Source organism: Larimichthys crocea, chromosome XVII (genome assembly GCF_000972845.2).
Source record: "Larimichthys crocea isolate SSNF chromosome XVII, L_crocea_2.0, whole genome shotgun sequence".
NCBI lineage: Eukaryota > Metazoa > Chordata > Actinopteri > Sciaenidae > Larimichthys > Larimichthys crocea.
This window is the reverse complement of record NC_040027.1, coordinates 14171023-14190503: the sequence shown is the minus strand read 5'-3', so window position 1 is coordinate 14190503 and position 19481 is coordinate 14171023. Positions and strand designations below refer to the sequence as shown.

The 19481-nt window shown below is 41.8% G+C and overlaps 1 protein-coding gene across 11 annotated transcripts in view; it reads left to right on the top strand.

Moving 5' to 3' along the window:
* The window catches only part of tp63 (tumor protein p63), a 30656-nt gene extending 14423 nt beyond the window's left edge, over positions 1-16233 (top strand). For 4 of the 11 annotated variants that reach the window (XM_019275363.2, XM_027290412.1, XM_027290411.1 and 1 more), the window contains 11 exons: positions 1381-1638; positions 8590-8776; positions 8869-8984; positions 9665-9774; positions 9872-10008; positions 10237-10319; positions 10409-10533; positions 12908-13053; positions 13445-13610; positions 14540-14633; positions 14732-16233. In XM_019275363.2, the coding sequence (XP_019130908.1) occupies positions 1381-1638; positions 8590-8776; positions 8869-8984; positions 9665-9774; positions 9872-10008; positions 10237-10319; positions 10409-10533; positions 12908-13053; positions 13445-13610; positions 14540-14633; positions 14732-15028 (1719 nt within the window). In that variant the 3' untranslated portion in view covers positions 15029-16233. The remainder of the gene's footprint in view (positions 1-1380; positions 1639-8589; positions 8777-8868; positions 8985-9664; positions 9775-9871; positions 10009-10236; positions 10320-10408; positions 10534-12907; positions 13054-13444; positions 13611-14539; positions 14634-14731) is intronic. The other 7 variants (XM_019275364.2, XM_010739542.3, XM_019275365.2 and 4 more) reach the window with 4 other exon arrangements.
* Positions 16234-19481: the final 3248 nt, after the last annotated feature.

Below are 19481 nucleotides of genomic sequence, written 5' to 3'. Positions count from 1 at the left end.
GAGCCGCTGTTCAGCTGATTGAGTTTAAACCTTTACAATACATGTGTGTAATTAGCCCATTGTGAGGGAGTGTGTGTTTGGGGAAGCCTTTCTCTGGCTGGAGGGTCTCTACCAGAGTGGAGTTTTCTTTCTTACTCAGTGTGTGTGTGTGTTCCATTCACAAAACACTTGTCTCCTAACACCTGCATGCCCAGCATGATTGTTCTCCAGACAAGCTCTTATAAGCCCTGGTGTCATTGTTTCCGAGGGGGGTTAAGCAGCCTTGCGCCGCACACACAGTGACCCTCATCCAAACTGCTAGGTACCCTGTGGCGCTGTTGCACAAGTATGCTGAGGTTGACTCAGATGACCTCTCTCAGGTGTGTCTGACTGACTGACTGACTGTGTGTGTGTGTGTGTAATAAAGCAGCAACGTTGCTTCATAAGTCACAGCCGTGATTAATAGTTATATAGCCTACCTAATCTGTGTTTTGCTGGTCATCTGGCACACCGCTAACACCTGGCAGTGCAATGGGTGTGAGCTGGACAGCTGTGGTCAGCCGTGCTTGAAATAAACAAGAGGCCCTGGAGAGATTAATGGCCGTCTAAAGAGCGAGAGCCATGGCACCTCGTCCAGGAATGTGCCATTTATAAATGGAAAGGAATGGGGTGAATGGCAAGCGGAGCAAGCAGGAAGGAGCTGGCTGCGACCCAGGTGTATTCTCCATCCTGTCTAAAGGCAGATATTTTAATTCCATTCCTCCTGTCTGAATATTTGTGGCTGGGGAAGAGGGAATCAGAAGGCGACGTGGTACAGTGATACAAATTATAAAATAACATTTTGTTCTATCATGTAGATATCTCTAAGGCCAATAATCTCAGGAGTGTTAACACGTCGGTTCAGGAAGGAGCTAGACAATAAACGCAACACAGGGGTTGGTTTATGTTACTCAGCTATACCATGGAGCCATGGAAACAAGATCTCCACTTCCTTCTTTAAGTGTTGTGAGCCTTCACCACCTTCAGTCCTCACTTTGACATGCATTATTCTGCGATTTGGTTTGACATGTTCACACTTTCAGGACTCTTAAAGGTCAATCATTTTAGCTCAAACTTTTTCTGGTGTTATGTAGTAATTTAGCATCTGTATCTTGGTGCAATTTAAAACTAATACAGCTGTTTACTGAAAACTAATTCTTCCAAGATTTTGTCACGTTTAGTCTAATCTAACCCGTCATAAACAACCCTTGTTCTTCAATATTCAACTTTGCATTGCATAGATTTATATTCACTCTTAACTCTTTCCTTTCTGTTAAGCGCATTGAATTTCTACAATAATGACTGAAGACGTTCCTCTGTCCTTTCCTCCTTCCTCCCCCGTCCCCTCCATTTTGTCTGCAGTCGCAGTATACAAACCTGGGGCTCCTGAACAGCATGGATCAGAACATCCAGAACGGCGGCTCGACCTCCACCAGCCCCTACAACAACGACCATGCACAGAACAACGTGACAGCGCCGTCACCCTACGCTCAACCCAGCTCCACCTTTGATGCGCTTTCCCCTTCACCGGCCATCCCATCCAACACAGATTATGCGGGGCCCCACACCTTTGATGTGTCTTTCCAGCAGTCTAGCACAGCAAAGTCTGCCACCTGGACGGTAAGACACTCATCATTCATTGGAGTCGCGTGTGCAGTCTGTTTGTGTCAAGTGTCTGCTTCTAGCCAGCCTCTGTAACACTAGCATCTTTAAGAGGGTATTTCTCACGGGTCTTCCTATAAAAAGCTGAGGGTTAAAGAGACTGGCTTACTTAGATCAATAACCATCCACATATATAAATATAAGGCTACGGACAGAAGCCAGTTAGCTTAGTTAAGCATAAAGACTGAATTCAGGGGGTAACATATTGTCCAGCTCTGTCCAGAGGTAACAAAATCCACCTAGCTGCATCTCAAAAGCTCATTAATTTACATGTTATATCTTCTATTTTCTATCTTCGTGACGGGATAAGTCACCAAGCAGCCAGCAGAGACTGAATTATCATTTTTACACTTTTTTTGTAGCCTCATATTTCATTTACACCCACAAAGAGTATTCTTCTTATCTGACTCCCATCATAAAATGTCAAATTAGTCTTATCCATTGCCACAATGTCGAGATCCTATAGAACAATTTCAGACAGAGGCAGGTAAGTTCACAATATTTCTGCTTTCATTGACTCATACTGGGTGAGAAACCAAAATATCCCTTGACTTATCTCTGAAATATGAGTTTATTATGTAGTTTTCTTATGTGTCATACGAGCAGGCGTCTGCTTGTTATACTATGGACTCACAGAGACGCATTTATGCACTGGCTGTCATCGCAGTGATTTGTCACTGTAGGGGTTAAGGAGATACTTCTAACCATGAACTCCTTATCCAACGATCAACGCTCGAGGCAGGTTTAGGTGCACATTATTTCAAAGTAATGCGTTGCTCAACCACATCTGGGAAAGAAGAATTTCTCTTGAGATGTACAGCTTCAGATCATGCCTAATCCCCGGGCATTTCTCACTAAGGCTTCACTCTCTACATAGGCTGTCACTATAGGAGACGTTCAGCTGTAATCCTAGATATATGAATCCTGTGGAGGTGTTTAAAAACTGCTCATCTGTATTCCACAAACTTCCCTTCACTCAGCTCCCAGTGATTATATTCTTCCATTTTACTCACTAACTTGGGCAAAGTTCACCGGTAGCTTGTTGATGACAGAGGTAAACAGGCTCAGCAGTTGGTCCAGGTGTGGTGATGTCCTGTGCAGCTAGATGTCACCATGTGATGCTTCGTAAAAACCGACACAACCAGCTCCTCCTGCTCTGTCATTATGCATGACAGGGATGAGGGACAGCTGTTGCATCAGAGCCCCACCTGCACAGTTGTTTATGTGTCTGATCTGCACTGCTGTGTGCCGACACTGCCACAGACACACAAGTTTAGTGTATTAATGCACCCTAGCGGACATCGTAGGTGACAGAGGCGTCACCGCTTTGTCCTCGTATGTAATCTTTCGGTGGTTCCCTACCGATGATCAGGATGTCACAGTTATGTGGTTTCCTTTTCCAGCCATGCGTGAAATTTTGCAGAATTACACAATGGGCCTTTTGTATTACAATTAAGTGTTTGCAAATGGCAACTTAAAATGAGACATTTTGAATTTAATTGGTCCTTCATTAAGAAGGTCTATCATTAGTGGAAGTGTGATAAATAACAGTCTGCACAAATGTCACCCCTGTCAAATTTTTCCAGTAGCTGCTTCTGTAAAACCTGCTGAGCTCAAAGCGCTGATGTTCGCTGCGCCTTTCCAAGTAAACAGGCTGAACTCAGGGAGTGCTCGCCGATCTCACCATATACCTCGGCCGCGCCAAGTGTGGGACTGTGACATTTACCCAATTCCCACACTGCCTCACTCATCCCTCTCATTTTCACAGTCCAAAAACAAAAGTGTTTGTCTGCTGTGCAACCGTGAGCAGGTTAAGAGTGTGGTTTGTGCGAGGCACGCCCCAAAGCCTGAGCCACACTGGTTTAGGACACATCCCCATCATAGACACATGTAGCGCAACAGACTGTGTGTCCCGCAGTCATAACACATGATGCAAGACTGGTTTGATTGGTCTGACTTAACGTGGAAAAGTAGTAGATTGTTGCTCATTATCACTGAACCGAGTGAAGTGGTTAATTGGTTCCCGACGCCTAAACTTTATGTTTAACTAGTAATTACCTAAAAATCAAGAAAAAGGAGATTTTATATACATACTTCCCATTTTTCTATGTAAAGTTTGGCAAAACCAGCATGATCCAATTCAAGTGGATGAAAAACAAGAGCTAAGAATATGATAAATAAATAAAGTGGCACTTTCCTTCTCTTTGTCCAACAATGATGACATGATTAACACATCTAGAAGTTCATTCAGGTCTGAAGAAATGGTCTCTTGGTGATCTCACACTTAAGACCAACCATTTGTTTACTGGTTTCCATCTTTACTTTGTACAAATATTCAACTAAAAACATTGAAAAACATCTCAGTACAGTCTCTGAGTTGTTGTTTTTTTTGTTCATTTAATGGAGGCGTCTGTGCATCATTCACTAAAGACGCCTTACGTAACTGCAAAACGCAGTCGCTTAATCCTACCAAAGAGTATATGTCACAATCCTGCCTCACTTATCGTTGTTTTGTCGTGCTGCTGCCGATTTTCGAGGGTCATTTTCCTCGTCGCCTACAGCGGCAGTCCGCCGAAATCTAAAGAATAGTGATTATAGTGTTGCTTCCCATCCCGGAGGAGGCTCCCTCGCCTGATCTCAGGAGATCTTTCGCAAATCTCCCATAATCTCAACCCAATAGCTCAACTGCTGGACTGACGGACTGATGGCAAAGAGCCACCAAAGATGTCACCACTGCAGCTTTGTTCTGTGCATAGATCTGCTAATGCCCCCTTTTTTGAAGGCCTGCGGGATCTTCCACGGGACTTAGTGGACTGTGTACTGTGCTTTTTGATGACTGTTCTTACGGAGACACACCTAATCCCTAACCCACACCTTAACCTCTTCCTGTCTAGGATGACTGTGACACACACACACAAACTGAGGTGCAACACGTCAACATTTCCCAGCACTGCTCCCACACTGTTTCCTTGTTGACACTCCTGCAGTCTCCATGGTGCTCCGTCTTTTAACATCTAGAAAAAACACACGCGGCCAGGTGAATACACACGTCAGAGATGTTTCATCTTCTCTGCTTTACTAAATTAATGGAGTGTCGCAAATGAGGCGGCCATTGTTTGCTCCTGATGCAACTATTGTGAGGCTGAAGATTGGTTGTGTTTGCCATGTGTATTAACTGCCACCACATATAGTAGTCAAAGAAGAAGAATGTCACGGTGTGGGCTATCACTGGGACGCTGTAGAGCCCGGGGGATTACAGTAATGGATTGAGGGCCTGTAGATAATACTTGTGTAAATACTATGTGCCTCTTTCTTGAACCCTGTGCTCTTGGAGTGGGCTCTGTCTTTTTGAGAGAGTTAAGCTTGATGGTTGCATCTCACATTGCGCCGGAGGAGGAGGAGGAGGAGGAGGAGGAGAGCCCTTGAATGCTCAAAGAGAAGAGTGTTCTAGCGAAAGGCAGCAAGACACAGCTTGCCCCTGGAACATCTGCGGGCCCGTCCCACGCCTCACGAGATGGGGCTGAGACTTGTTTGTGTCAAGAAGCTTGTCACAACTCGCCCTGTTACAGGGAGACAAGCCCTAAAAGCTACAGATGGAAGAGGGGAAATTTTTAAAAAAGGCAAAGTTGAAAAGGTTTTCATGATATGGGCTATGGGATTTCTTCATAATCGGTGTGGAAAAGCCCATTCTCTTACAGTTTAGATTACAAGATTCATCTTTTACCCTGTACAGATACCTGCAATGATGGTTTACCTCAACAGAAAACAGGATCACACTGTTAAAAAAAAAAAGATATTATTAGTCTGTTATCATGAGAAGATGACCTGAACTAACCAAATCTGTTTGTGAGATCTCTCAACACAAAAATCACTGTCGTGTCACCACTGAACTTTAGAAAAACACTTCCTTTAAAAGTTTCAGTATTTGAAAATCTGGATTTTTTTTCATCCATCTGTCCCCAACTGTTGGCTTTTATTTTCAGTTTCAAGCACAGTGAAATAACTTTTAGTTTCAGTCATTTGCTGGTGAAGACAAGAGTTCGATTGGAGTGACAAATGCGTATTGGACTCTTTCAGCGCCGGCTACATAAACATGACGCCACACGTCAATGTACAGGTTTGCCTCGGGGACAGGTGTCATCGCTGTCAACGCTGATGTCCACAACGTAATGCTCATTTAAATAAAGTATAGAGAAACGTCTTTATTCTCCTGCGAAACTTTTACCCCATATTAATTTTTCCCCCCAAGAAGCAGGTGTTTAAACTTCTGTTTCAGGGCAAAGAGGAGAGTGAAAAAAACTCCTTTGCATTATTGTTGAATTAAACGGGTTTGGGAGAAGCTTTGGGCATGACATGACATGTCAGGTATGAAGAAGACAAGACCAGAGGCGCCAAACAGTGCTTGTTTAAGGCCTGATGTTTGTCAGGACTTGACTTCTGCAAGCGCCCGCAGCGCCTGTCAGGGAGAAAAGAACGCTACAGCTGTGGGCCTGCCTCAACCTGCGCCGAACGGGAAGTGTGTGTGTGTGTGTGTGTTTGTGTGTTCAAGTGTTGCATGTAGGAAGTAATTGCACACATGCAGCACTGTACAAGCATCAGAACAAATTGTATGTTGCATGCCTTCAGATTATCATAAGGACATATTTTCATTTTTACACCGGTGCACAAGCTGCAGGCGAGTCGATGGGCGTCATTTCATTTGTCCTGCAGAGTTGTACGGCAGCAGTCGGAGCAGGTTGTGTTTGCACACACAGCCACTTCGGGTCATTCATTATTTTCTTCCACTTCACTGCTGCATGTTCCAGCTGAAAGCAAATGTGTCACGTGTGCGCCTTGCCAACACTTAGGAAAGTTTTTCTTTCAAATCATTGTGATTAAGCAGCTCTGCATTGTGAACTGTGTGTTCCTTGGCTGCGCAATTCACATTGTGACCAATGAAAGGCTCATAATTGCATGTTAACACCTGAGCACCGCACCCTGTGTGAGCCACTGAATCCCATCAGTCAACTGGCTGTCCTCCACCCTGAACACTGTTAGCTTTAGCCGGGGCGCTGCTTTCAGCGATCAGCAGCAGCAGCTCCCGCACTCACTGCTGAGCAAACACAGCAGCCAGCAGCACATAGTTGTGCTCTTAAAGTTTGTAGCTTCAGGGCTGGGATGGTTCTCTAGGTGTGTGTGTTAGTTAGAGACAGTAGGATATGATCTAAACAAACTTTGGTTTTCAGCCTCCGACATCTTTGATTAGATCTTAGTGCTCTTGAGTTGTGTTGTTTTCGCCTTCAGCTACACAAAACCAGCAGCCTGTAATTATTCAAAACACTACGTACTGACCCCTTACACAGCACATCTCTCTTTCTCTTTGCCTCCTAATCCGACGCTCTGTCTTTCTCTTTTTTTTTTTGTGTTACCCCGTCTCTCTCTTTGCTTGGCTTCTCCACCTCATTTAGCTGATTGACAGAGGCGTACGGGGAGTATCAGGTTAGGAGCGACGGGACAACTACAACCATTCATCTTAGGCTTTTTTTTAAAGCTGCTTTGATTTTTAAGGAAGAGTCAGTTCAGACATTGTGTTGACGTACATGTCCCAGAGCTTGAATTGTGCTCATCAGTCATTATATCACGTTGACTCGATGTGTTTATGCCAAATCAGAAATTTTATTTTTATAACCCGCCTGCTTTAACATTTAACGTCGTCTGAACTGTCTGTGAGTGAACATTAGCAGCACGACGTAGCAGTGCTGTGTCAGTTCATTCTGTGCATGTACAGTTTATAATGAGGTCACTTGAGGAAAGGAGCATAGTTGAGAGTTTAGGTTATTATTAACTCGCCTTTATTAGTGGATCTCATCTCCGGGTAACGTGTGCAGTTTGTGGGAACGAGAGGTACTGTTTTGGGTTTGTCCTGATGAAAGGAAAGGCTGTGCCTGGGGAGCAGTGCAGAAACTGTCCGTGCCAAGCTTGTGTAATATTTAAAGTCAGCACAGACTGGGGCTGGGATGAGCTCCTTTTCTTTGGAAGCGCACCTAATAGAGGTGGAATTTTATGTTGCATTGTTCTCCAACACAGCCCCGAGCGCTTTTCACAATGTTCACTTTTCTTCACTCAGAAATGAACCTGACAGGGAAATTTTCCCCTCCACCCCTCCGCCCAGTGTCTCCTGCACATAGAGGATTTAAAGCTGTGCTTACACAGCAGTGATTTGAATGCTTTGTTTACACAGTTGGGTTATGCCTGTTACTAACAATTCATTCTTTCTGATGGCTTACTGGTTATCAATTCTAACAGTGCCAGGGATCAAGGTGCATTCATTATTCCTGACTCTTGGCTTCCAATACTCGAATGTGAGCAACCATCACATTTTGGCACCAGTCACAGATATTTCTTCTATAACTCCCTAAAAAAAACTGAGTCATTCTCATCCAACCCCACAAGGAAATCTGCACTCCACACCTAGCAGAGCGTTCGCTCGCCAGCTTTCTTCAGAGGCCCTGTGTCTGTATGATGAGTGGCCATCAGATGCTTTAGCAGCATACTCCTCCCTTGAAGATGAAAGCCAGGCCCAGTTTAATTGCTGCTGGAGGGGTCCATTTTTATGGCACTCCTCGGAAGTCCCAGAGGCTCACCATGAGACGTCTTTGAGGTTGTCCCATACACACCCATAGCACCAAAACTTGTGTGTGTTTATTTAAGTAGGTCGTAATCACAGTCTTGTCTTTTAGCCCCTTTTTGTCTTCAGGGGAAACCAGAAGTGTAGAGTCCAGGCAACAGGTGTTACACAGATCGAGCTGTGCTTTTAAGATGTTTTAAAGCCTCCAAACAGTTTGTTTAAGATCAAGTATTATAATAAATATAATAATATAATAAATACTGTTTATTTAATTTTTTTGTCCTTTGTCTTCTCTTTTTCAGTATTCAACAGACCTGAAGAAGTTATACTGCCAAATTGCCAAGACATGTCCCATCCAGATCAAAGTCCTGACCACCCCACCACAGGGTGCTGTTATCAGAGCCATGCCCGTTTACAAGAAAGCCGAACACGTGACCGAGGTGGTGAAACGCTGCCCGAACCACGAGCTTAGCCGCGAGTTCAATGACGGTCAGTCCTTTACCGCTTTAAATGAATTAAAAACTCTGTCTGTCCCGTGTTTAAACTCACCAATCATTGCTCGCTTCTCGTGCTGCTTTCAGGTCAGATCGCTCCTCCGAGCCACCTGATCCGCGTGGAGGGAAACAACCATGCCCAGTACGTGGAGGACACCATCACTGGAAGACAGAGCGTATTAGTTCCCTACGAACCTCCCCAGGTGAGCTGTCTGTCATCGCGGTGCGAGGCCAACTCAATGCCCCGTCAGCGACACCTCACCACCTCAGCCAGCACTGACAGATAGAGCAGTGACAGATTCTGAGAGCTCTCACGTCCACACACTCAGCCCTGACATGCAGTGAACGCTGTCCCTCTGAAGACCCCTCAGTATGAACACCAAGAACCCACTCTGTAGGTCAAGACAAGTTATGATTTATAATTCAGATCCATTAGCTGATGATAAGATTAATTTAATTCTAGTTCAGGTGTCTCTCTAAAGCTTTTCTCTAGCAGGCAGGGTCCTTTGTGGTTTCATCCTTTTAGCTAATAACTTTGACAGCTACAGGATACAGTGACATGAAAGAACAGAGGCACACACACCTGAATCAGCCTGATGAATCTGTTTAAACAGTGTCTAAATATTAAACAGTGGTCCGTTTTGCATTTGTAATTCATTTTAAAGTTCTGCAGGATAGACCTGGTTTTCTAAAGCTACAAAAAGAAAGAATAAATATTAAAGTGGATGCTGAGAGTTCTTATTAGTGACCAGCTGCTTTTAAATACAGGTTATGACTCTGCATGTCACCTGGTTTCACATCAGAAACCAGTTCTCTGTTTTTGTAGTGTCGTCTTTAATGTCACCCAGTGTCACTCACTGTCAGTGTTGTTCTCCTTTCTCAGGTGGGGACAGAATTTACCACAATTTTGTACAACTTCATGTGCAACTCGAGCTGCGTGGGTGGAATGAACAGACGCCCAATTCTCATCATTGTCACACTGGAAACCAGAGAGTAAGAGACACCTTCGCTCACAGTGATTTGCCATTTGTCGCGCCTCCAGTTCAGGGGCGGATTGTTTCTGACCCGCTCTGTTTTTTTCGTGTCCCAGTGGTCAGGTATTAGGCCGCCGGTGCTTCGAGGCCAGGATCTGTGCCTGCCCGGGCCGAGACCGAAAGGCGGACGAGGACAGCATCCGGAAGCAGCATGTAACGGACGCCACAAAGAGCAGTGAGGGTACGAAGCGCCGTAAGTAGGGCTGGGGCTGGTGGTGGGCTGACTGACGAGCTTTGGTTCTGACCTGACATGCTGCCAGTGTCGTGGACCTTCAACCGCTGCATCGCTAACAAGCACCGCTCAGTGAATGCTGCCAAACTCTTTCGCCTCCCTCGCTTGTTTCCCACTCCTGCTCTTGCTTAGGATAACTCTTTAGCACGTCGGCCAGTGGCACTCACACTTTGCTCTCCTCTTTTTCAGCCTTCCGCCAGGCCTCCCATGGCATACAGATGTCCACCATCAAGAAGAGAAGATCTACAGATGAGGAGGTTTTTTGTTTGCCTGTAAGTGTTACTTTACAAAAAAAAACAAAAAACATTGTTCTGAGTGAGTCTGAGCCACATAATGACCGTCTTTTTTTTTCTTCTCACAGATCAAAGGCCGTGAAATTTATGAGATTTTGGTAAAAATCAAAGAGTCTCTGGAGCTCATGCAGTTTCTGCCGCAGCACACTATAGAGTCGTACAGGCAGCAGCAGCAGAATCTCCTTCAGAAACAGTGAGTACCTGTTTAGATTCATAATAAGTGACGTGAAGCTCAGCCGCTCTCAGACAGTCGTGAAAGACGGGCCTGCGTTAGTTACAAGGTTCACCCTCAGATTCACGTGGACTCGTTTCTTTGTGTCGTGTTTTTTTTCCACGCCCTCCATCTCGTTTTTTTGGGGGATGAAATTGTTTTGGTTTGGAAAAGACTGCCGTGATTTAACTGACCTAACATGACTGACTTGTTGCTGGAACACTGATAAAGGCTTTGCATGAGATTAAAAAAAAAAAATTCTATTTATTGCAGCCACTGAAGCTTCACGGCTACCAAGTAAAAGCCGATAATAACTGCTCTAAAGTAGCTGTTATCCAAGTGTTTCCCAGCAGCTGAGAGTTTACCTAAAAGAATTTTCCGACTTGGGAGGGTGAGCCTTGCATCAAGTCGAGCTGTTTTGTTTTTGTTTTGTTTTTTTTCCCCCTCCTCCTCCTCTGTTCTCTCTCTCATGGGACATGAGCCAAAGCTGATGAATCGTGACAAATGTACCTGGCTGTGCTTTGTTAAGGAGACGCTTCCAAAAGATTCGTGGGTTAACGCCTTTGGGTGCCTTGCCAGGTCTTTTGCACAACAGCACCCAGCGAAAATCCGTGCCATCTATTCGCCCGAGCATAATTAAAACTGTCTCAGACGCACATGTTCGCACACACTTTTCCTCGTCCACGCCTATTTCACTATAAGCTATGGAAAAGGGGAGATGGGTGTAAGTGATAGTTTGACAACCCCACGATGATAATTATTGCTTATGTTATAGTTTCCCATTAAGAGACTGGCAGACGGGCTCACAGTGAGATAATGCTTGCATTTGCTGGTTTTTACTTTATTTCCATTTGTTGCTACCTGTCGCTGTCACGCCATAAAACATTTAACTAACAGACTTTTAACAGAATCAAGACACGTTTGAGGTTTTCAGTGAACATTTTAGATTTGAAATTCATAAAAAGTCGATGTTAGAAAGGAATATTTCTCTTCAGGATTTGTTTCTCTCTTCATTTGCATGTTTTCTCAGAGCTTCTGTAATTTCCCTCGCAGCCTTTCAAATAAAAGGTTCTGTCAGCAGCAAATGTTTCAGGCCTTTTTCTTTCCTCTGCTGTGCAACGGCTAAAAAAACACCCGTCTGCACACGCCAGCTCTGAAATGATCTGTGTTTGTAGAGTGCCATCTTCTGGACGGTGTCAGAAGTGCCGAACACACAAACTTCTCTCTATGAGTGTGTCTCCTGTTTGTTTGTTTTTTACTTTTCTGAACCTCTGGGCCTCCCTGGGGTCACTCCTCTCTCCTCCTCCTGTCAGCGAGCCCTTATTTCTGCTCTCTCTCTGTCTTTCTGGTTCCTCCCTTACAGTCTGATAAAAACCCGTCTTGGTAGCCAGCTCGTGGTGGAACCTGCAGGAGAACAGAGGCGGCGCTGCAGCTCCTCCTGAAACTCTGCTCCACATTCCTCCTCCTCCTCTTCCTCCTCCTCCTGAGTTACACGGACTTCCTCTCTGTCACCTTTTTTTATCAACTTTGATTTCTCTGCTCTCCTACCCTTTCTGCCTTTTTCCTGAGACTCTGCACTGAAGACTCAGACTTTCTGTTGCTGCTGCAACCTCACGGATTATCACGTCTGCATCACAGACAGTATGAGTGTGACACGTAGCCCTCCAGATGTGACCATTAAAAATCCACAGATTATGATTTGTAGACTTGATTTGCATGCGTTTGTGAATGTTTGTGAAACGTTCATCCCGTTCAGCTGCTAACGGCGGCTGAAGTTGGACAGGAACCAAGCTTGAACTTTTGTTTTTCTATCTTACTTGACCTACAGAGTGAATGTGTTTTTGCCTTTTTGCATCGTCACGAGAGCTGGACTCACTAAATCTATAACGTGGAGGGTTTTTTTTGTTTTTTTTTGAGGGGTGGGAGAGACTTTATTATTTTGCTAATGCTGGTCATGTTTTCTAAAGTCACTGCGGGACAGTTTGCGTGTTTTGAAGTGCAGGTTTGCACTTTAGGATTTGAACCTCTGTTTGAAACAGACTGTTATCTTTGTGGCTGCTGCACTTCTGTCTGTCGAAACATAATAAATGTTTTTGCTTGAACTCTGTCCTCTCCTTCTTCTTCTGTTTGAAACATACAGTCAGTGTGAGGCGGAAACCCTCTCTATGGGGCCATAAATAAAATGTAATTACTGTAATACTCTGAGCTGCTGTCATCAGTTCTGTTTACTCAGAATAGTCATTATTTCTTCCATTAGAGGACGGTAGTGACCAGGCCTTTGTCATTAAATCTGAGTGCTGCTGAACGCTAATGGTAACGGCCTGTAACCTCCTCTCTCCTCCGCCCTCCCTCCCAGGACTTCGATGCCATCTCAGCCCTCCTATGGCTCCTGCTCCCCAACTCATGGAAAAGTCAACAAGCTGCCCTCCGTGAGCCAGCTCATGAACCCCCAGCAGCGTAACACACTCACCCCGTCCAGCATGTCTGGAGGCCTGACTGACAGTAAGTGTGTCCGTTTGTTTCTCTTCCTGTCTGTCTCAGGCCGTGTACCTCCCCCCTCTTCCTCCTCCTCCCTTTCTCCTCCTAACCCTGCACCAGTCGCCCCGTCCCTCCTGGGCTCATTATAAAGACAGCATGTCAGGGCAGGCAGGAGGGGACCTGAACGCCTCTCGGCCCCCCCTCCTGACAGACAGCTTCCTCCTTAAAAAGAATGTGATCCCTGTGAGACTCTCCAGCAGGACCTGTTGTGATGCATTACGTGTCATGTTGAGAGTAACCTCTGCATGTCTCCCCCCTCCGCCTCCACCACCCTCCACCCTCCACCCTCCCATGTGTTTCAGTTGACGTTACATAATCTTTAAACCCAAGAGCAGTAAGCTCAAGTTCACGGTAGCTCCTTTTTTCTCTGCAGTGTCTCCCATGATGGGCACTCACCTCCCCATGAACGCTGACATGAGTTCACTGAGCCCCACACACGCACTGCAGCCACAGCTACCCCTGGTGCCTTCCTCCCACTGTACTCCCCCTCCTCCATACCCAATGGACAGCAGCATCTCCAGGTACCTCATCAATCCACAGTGGGACACATCTACACCTACTTTCTTTCCCTCAGTTCATTCAAAATTCATACTTACAGCGAGATAAATCACAAGAAATGTATCGTGCAATAAAATATAAATGAGATCAAAGTACAATAAAGCAGTAATGAAAACGATGTAAGAAAGTTTTTAGGAGAGAGTGCAAAGAGACACTGAGACAAAACATATAATCCACACACTGTTTTTTGGTTTTTATTTATTGTTCCCGTGCAACGCTTCATCAAACATCACATTATTTTATTGTTCCCGTGCAACGCTTCATCAAACATCACATTATATAATTTACCTCCGTCTATCTACTGAAAGATCGTTTGCTATAGCTCACATGACTTTAGAGAACGAAGTAATGATTAAAAAAAGAAAAAAATAATTTTAAAATAAACTAAAATGTAAAAAGAAAACAAAGAAAAACAAGAGGTGAAGAGGTGAACATTTTTTTAAAAAGTATAATTTAGTTTGGTGGACCCTTTGAGATGAATATATAATGTGATGTTTGTTAACGAAGCTGACGAAAATGTTTCACTGTGACAGTAAATAAAAAAACAATTCTACTTTTTACTTTCATAGTTAATCATCTAAAAAATGAATTTGATTCATGCGGGCCATTAAATATAAATTAAATATAAAACACTTTGTTAGAACGAGGTTGCTGTCAGGTCCCATTTTTAAAATTAGTAATATTAGTAATAATATTTCTTGCTGAACTCTCCTCTAACCGACCCTCCCTCACCCCCGTAACATTTCTTAAAATAAAAAACATTTTGCTGAACATGCCGAACATTCACAGTCTGAGACTTTGATGAAAACAGTTTATTAAAGGTCTTGTTGAGCGTTGAGAGGTGCAGATACTCTGAACGTCAGTCTGAAGCTCCGCTCTGTTCCTCCCACAGCTTCCTTATACGGCTGGGCTGCGCAGGCTGCTTGGACTACTTCACAGCACAGGGCCTAACCAACATCTACCAGATTGAGAACTATAACATGGAGGTGAGCCCTTGCCTATCCAACACGAGTCATTTGATGGGTTAGAAAGAAGAGTGGCTCCCCCTGCGAATACTAACGCTCCCCTGTGTAATGACCATTAGGACCTGTCCAGGCTGAAGATCCCCTCTGAGTTCCAGCACATCATCTGGAAGGGCATCATGGAGCACCGACAGGCCATGGATTTTTCCCCACCTCCCCACATAGTGCGCACCACCAGCGGGGCCTCCACCGTCAGCGTGGGCTCCTCCGAGGCCCGAGGCGAGCGCGTCATCGACGCCGTACGCTTCACTCTGCGCCAGACCATCTCCTTCCCGCCGCGTGACGAGTGGTCCGACTTCTCCTTCGACCTGGATTCACGCCGCAACAAACAGCAGCGCATCAAGGAAGAGGGGGAGTAAGACGACGCTCGTCCTCGACGTTCCCCCGTTTCTCATTTCACGCCCCCCCGCTGTTGGAACATTTCATTTGAAAGCCGTGGTATTAGTGCGAATACTGCTGAGAACAAAATATTCAAATAGGAGTGCACTTATTTTCATTATTGTTCTGGTTGTCGTTATCACATAGCAGGAATAAACGCTGAGCAAAGGTACATCGTATTATGTTCTAATTTCTTGAGAGCACTTAAGAAATGCTGAGATTTGCTTTTTGTTTTTTTAAAGTGTTCATGATTCATTCCCATGTTAAAGCATGACTGCAATCAAAACTTACATTAGAGGGCTTGTTAGGGCTTCTGTTTCTGCTATGGGCCGTAGCAAAAATGTATTGTATTAATAATTCGTAATAGTCTTCTAAGTTTTCAAGTTAGTCATGTACACTGGTTTTCATTTGTGGCAGAAGTCAGCATTGATTGTATACATTTCAACATTTCCTGTCAGAAGTATTATGTCGCTTGATGGGCAAATTTGTCTGCTGTACTTTCTATATTTTGCTTCTTTTTTTTATGTCTGTTGTGAGACCAATGCACCACCTTATCATGTCAGGTTGTGAAGTATGTGTGTTTAAGTGGCAGGTGGTCATTCATTTGATGTAGCCATATATAGGCCTAATGTTGTTGACCCAGTGTTTTACAGTAAACTACTATGACTGATGTCGTTTTGTGTTCATTGCTCTTGTTGTTTTCACTGCTGTGCAAAAGTGGTTAATTGCATTTTTAAGAGCAGACTTTCTGCTCTTGCTGGATGCTTAGCACAAGTATTTTTTTTTTTTTGTATTCATGAACCATGTTTTGGTAGAGGTTTATTTCATTTGATAACTGTCCAGAACCTTTGATATAAATGTATATAAATTTGTATAGTTATTTTGTTTTGTTTTCAAAGTCTCCCTTAAAGAAAATGCATGATTTTCATCATGAACAAAGCAGAGTGATGATGTGAATACTGCCTGATAGAACAATGTTTGTTAATTCAAAGCAGCGCGGTTTGCGTGTACGTACACTATAAGTCATACCCATAGTCTATGTTCAAGTTTGTTTCAAGTAGCCAGAAATGTTCAAAAGCAGAAACTGTCTGCATTTTCATATTTTTGTACAATGTATTGTAAATATGTTGCAATATACCGAGGGTATTTTGATATAAATCTGAAATAAATATCCATACCTGCTGTACCTTGCATGTTAATTCTTCTTTGTGTCAAATGATTTTAACTGTGGCTTCACTCAAACAGTTAAAGTCTTTAAAAAGGCAGTTCTGAGATTTCTTTAAAATACATTAAATATGTTGGAAAATAGTTGCTGAAAATCAAATGATTGCGTATTGAAGTCATCTAAATGTTGACTTGCTGAAACAAGAAACAGCATTTAAACTTCTGAACAGACTTTTTTCACAGCAGACATTTTGACATGAAATAGTAAACACAGGTGTTACCAATGATGCCAATTAAGGTTCAGCTCCATTCAGGTCAAACAGAGTCAGGGGGTCCAGTAGAATAGTCCATTTAGCTCAGGAAGTAAAATGACCTGCAAGTATTAACATAGTTGCTAAAGGAGCTGTTCGAATTCTCTAAATGTTAAGGAAAGGAGCTTCAATGCTTCCCTTTTTATCTCCTATAGCATAGGATACACCAGACCATCCTTTACGAAAGGAAAGGAGATAATGCCGTCCCACAATTCCATGCAGCAGCAACAAGAAAAATCAATGGTCATACAAAACCAAACATTTGAGAAAGCATCAGTATATAGGGTGTTAGTAGAGCATCCACCCTATGTACAAAGGCTCAGTCCTTGCCGTAGTGGCCAAGGGTTCAAATCCGACCTGCCGCCCTCTGCTGCATGTCAATCCCCACCCCCCTTACATTCCTGTCACTCCTCAGCTGTCTCTATCAAATAAAGCTTGAAAAGGCCAAAAAAAATAAAAGCTTAAACAAAGCATCAGTTTATTTAAAGAATTCTGATTCTGAAAATTTGGAGGGTTTTTTTCTTCAAAACTTTGACTTTTTTTCCTAAAAATTCTGACCAGTTTTTTCTTCGAAATTTTGACTTTTTTCTTCAAAATTCAGACTTTTTTTTTTCAAAATTCAGATTTTTTTCCCCTGTAAATTCTGGCTTTTTTACTCAAATTTCTGACCTTTTATTCTTCAAAATTCTGACTTCCCTTTTGACTCAGAATTATGGCTTTTTTTCTCAGTAAAGGGCTGCAGGTCGGATTCAAACCCTGGGCCGCTGCAGCAAGGATTCAGCCTTGATTTTAAATTTCTGACTTTTTTCCTGAAAATTCTGACTTTTTTCTTAAAATTCAGACTTTTTTCCTCCAAATTCTGACTTCCCTTTCTACTTTAAAACTCAGAATTATGGCTTTTTTTCTCAGTAAAGGGCTGCATGTCGGATTCAAACCCTGGGCCGCTGTGGCAAGGATTCAGCTTTGATTTTTAAATTCTGACTTTTTTCCTGAAAATTCGGAATTTTTTCTTAAAATTCTGGGTTTTTTTCCTGAAAATTTTGACTTTTTTTTCTTGAAATTTTATGTTTTTTTCCTTACAATTCTGAAATTTTTTCATCAAAATTCTGGCTTTTTTCCTTAAGATTCTGTATTTTTTCCTTAGAATTCGGCCCTTTTTAAAAAAAAAAATTCTGACTTTTTTTTCTAAAAATTCTGAATTCCTTTCTTAAAATTCAAAAATTTTTCCCTTAAAATTCAAAAATTTTTCCCTCATAATTCTGCCTTTTTTCCTTAAAATTCTGACCTTTTTTTATTCAAAATTCTGACTTTTTTTTTTTTATTCTGAATTTTTTCCCCTTAAAAAATTCAGACTTTTTTCAAAGAATTATGCGTTTTTTTCCTGAAAATTTAGACTTTTTTTCTTTCAAATTTTGGGTTTTTCCTTAGAATTCTGACATTTTTTTTCTTCAAAATTCTAACTTTTTTTTCTAAAAATTCTGAATTCCTTTCTTAAAATTCTACATTTTTTCCCTCAAAATTCTGCCTTTTTTCCTTAAAATCTGACTTTTTTTTTAATTCTGAAATTTTGGGGTTTTCCTTAAAAATCAGATTTTTCTCCCTCAGAATTCTCACCTTTTTTTCTTAAAATTCTGCCTTTTTCCCCTCAAAATTTTGACTTTTTTTCCTTGCAATTTTGGGTTTTTTCCTTAGAATTCTGACATTTTTTTCTTCAAAATTCTGTTTTTTTTCACTGAAAATTTTGGCTTTTTTCCTTAGAATTTTGACTTTTTTTTCTAAAAATTCTGAATTCCTTTCTTAAAATTCTAAATTTCTGCCCTCAAAATTCTGTCTTTTTCCTTAAAGTTCTGACTTTTTAAAAAAAATTCTGGCTTTTTTCCCCTTAAAAATTCTGACTTTTTTCTTAAAATTCTGGGTTATTTTCTCCAAAATTTTGACTTTTTTTCCTTGCAATTTTGGGTTTTTTCCTTAGAATTCTGACATTTTTTTTCTTCAAAATTCTGAATTCCTTTCTTAAAATTCTAAATTTTTTCCCCTTAAATTTCTGGGTTTTTTCCTTAAAATTGGGACAGTTTTCTCCTAAAATTCTGCCTTTTTTTTTCTAAAAATTCTGAATTCCTTTCTTAAAATTCTAAATTTTTTCCCCTTAAAATTCTGACTCTTTCCCCTCAGAATTCTGACTTTTGTCTTAAAAATTTGACTTTTTCCCCCTGAAAATTCTGACTTTTTTCTTAAAATTCAGGGTTTTTTTACTGAAAATTTTGACTTTTTTTCTTGAAATTTTGGCTTTTTTCCATAGAATTTTGACTTTTTTTTCTAAAAATTCCGAATTCCTTTCTTAAAATTCTAAATTTTTGCCCTCAAAATTCTGGCTTTTTTCCTTAAGATTCTGTATTTTTTCCTTAGAATTCGGCCCTTTTTAAAAAAAAAAATTCTGACTTTTTTTTCTAAAAATTCTGAATTCCTTTCTTAAAATTCAAAAATTTTTCCCTTAAAATTCAAAAAATTTTCCCTCATAATTCTGCCTTTTTTCCTTAAAATTCTGACCTTTTTTTATTCAAAATTCTGACTTTTTTTTTTTTATTCTGAATTTTTTCCCCTTAAAAAATTCAGACTTTTTTCAAAGAATTATGCGTTTTTTTCCTGAAAATTTAGACTTTTTTTCTTTCAAATTTTGGGTTTTTCCTTAGAATTCTGACATTTTTTTTCTTCAAAATTCTAACTTTTTTTTCTAAAAATTCTGAATTCCTTTCTTAAAATTCTAAATTTTTTCCCTCAAAATTCTGCCTTTTTTCCCTCAAAATTCTGCATTTTTTCCTTAAAATCTGACTTTTTTTTAATCCTGAAATTTTGGGGTTTTCCTTAAAAATCTGATTTTTCTCCCTCAGAATTCTCACCTTTTTTTCTTAAAATTCTGCCTTTTTCCCCTCAAAATTTTGACTTTTTTTCCTTGCAATTT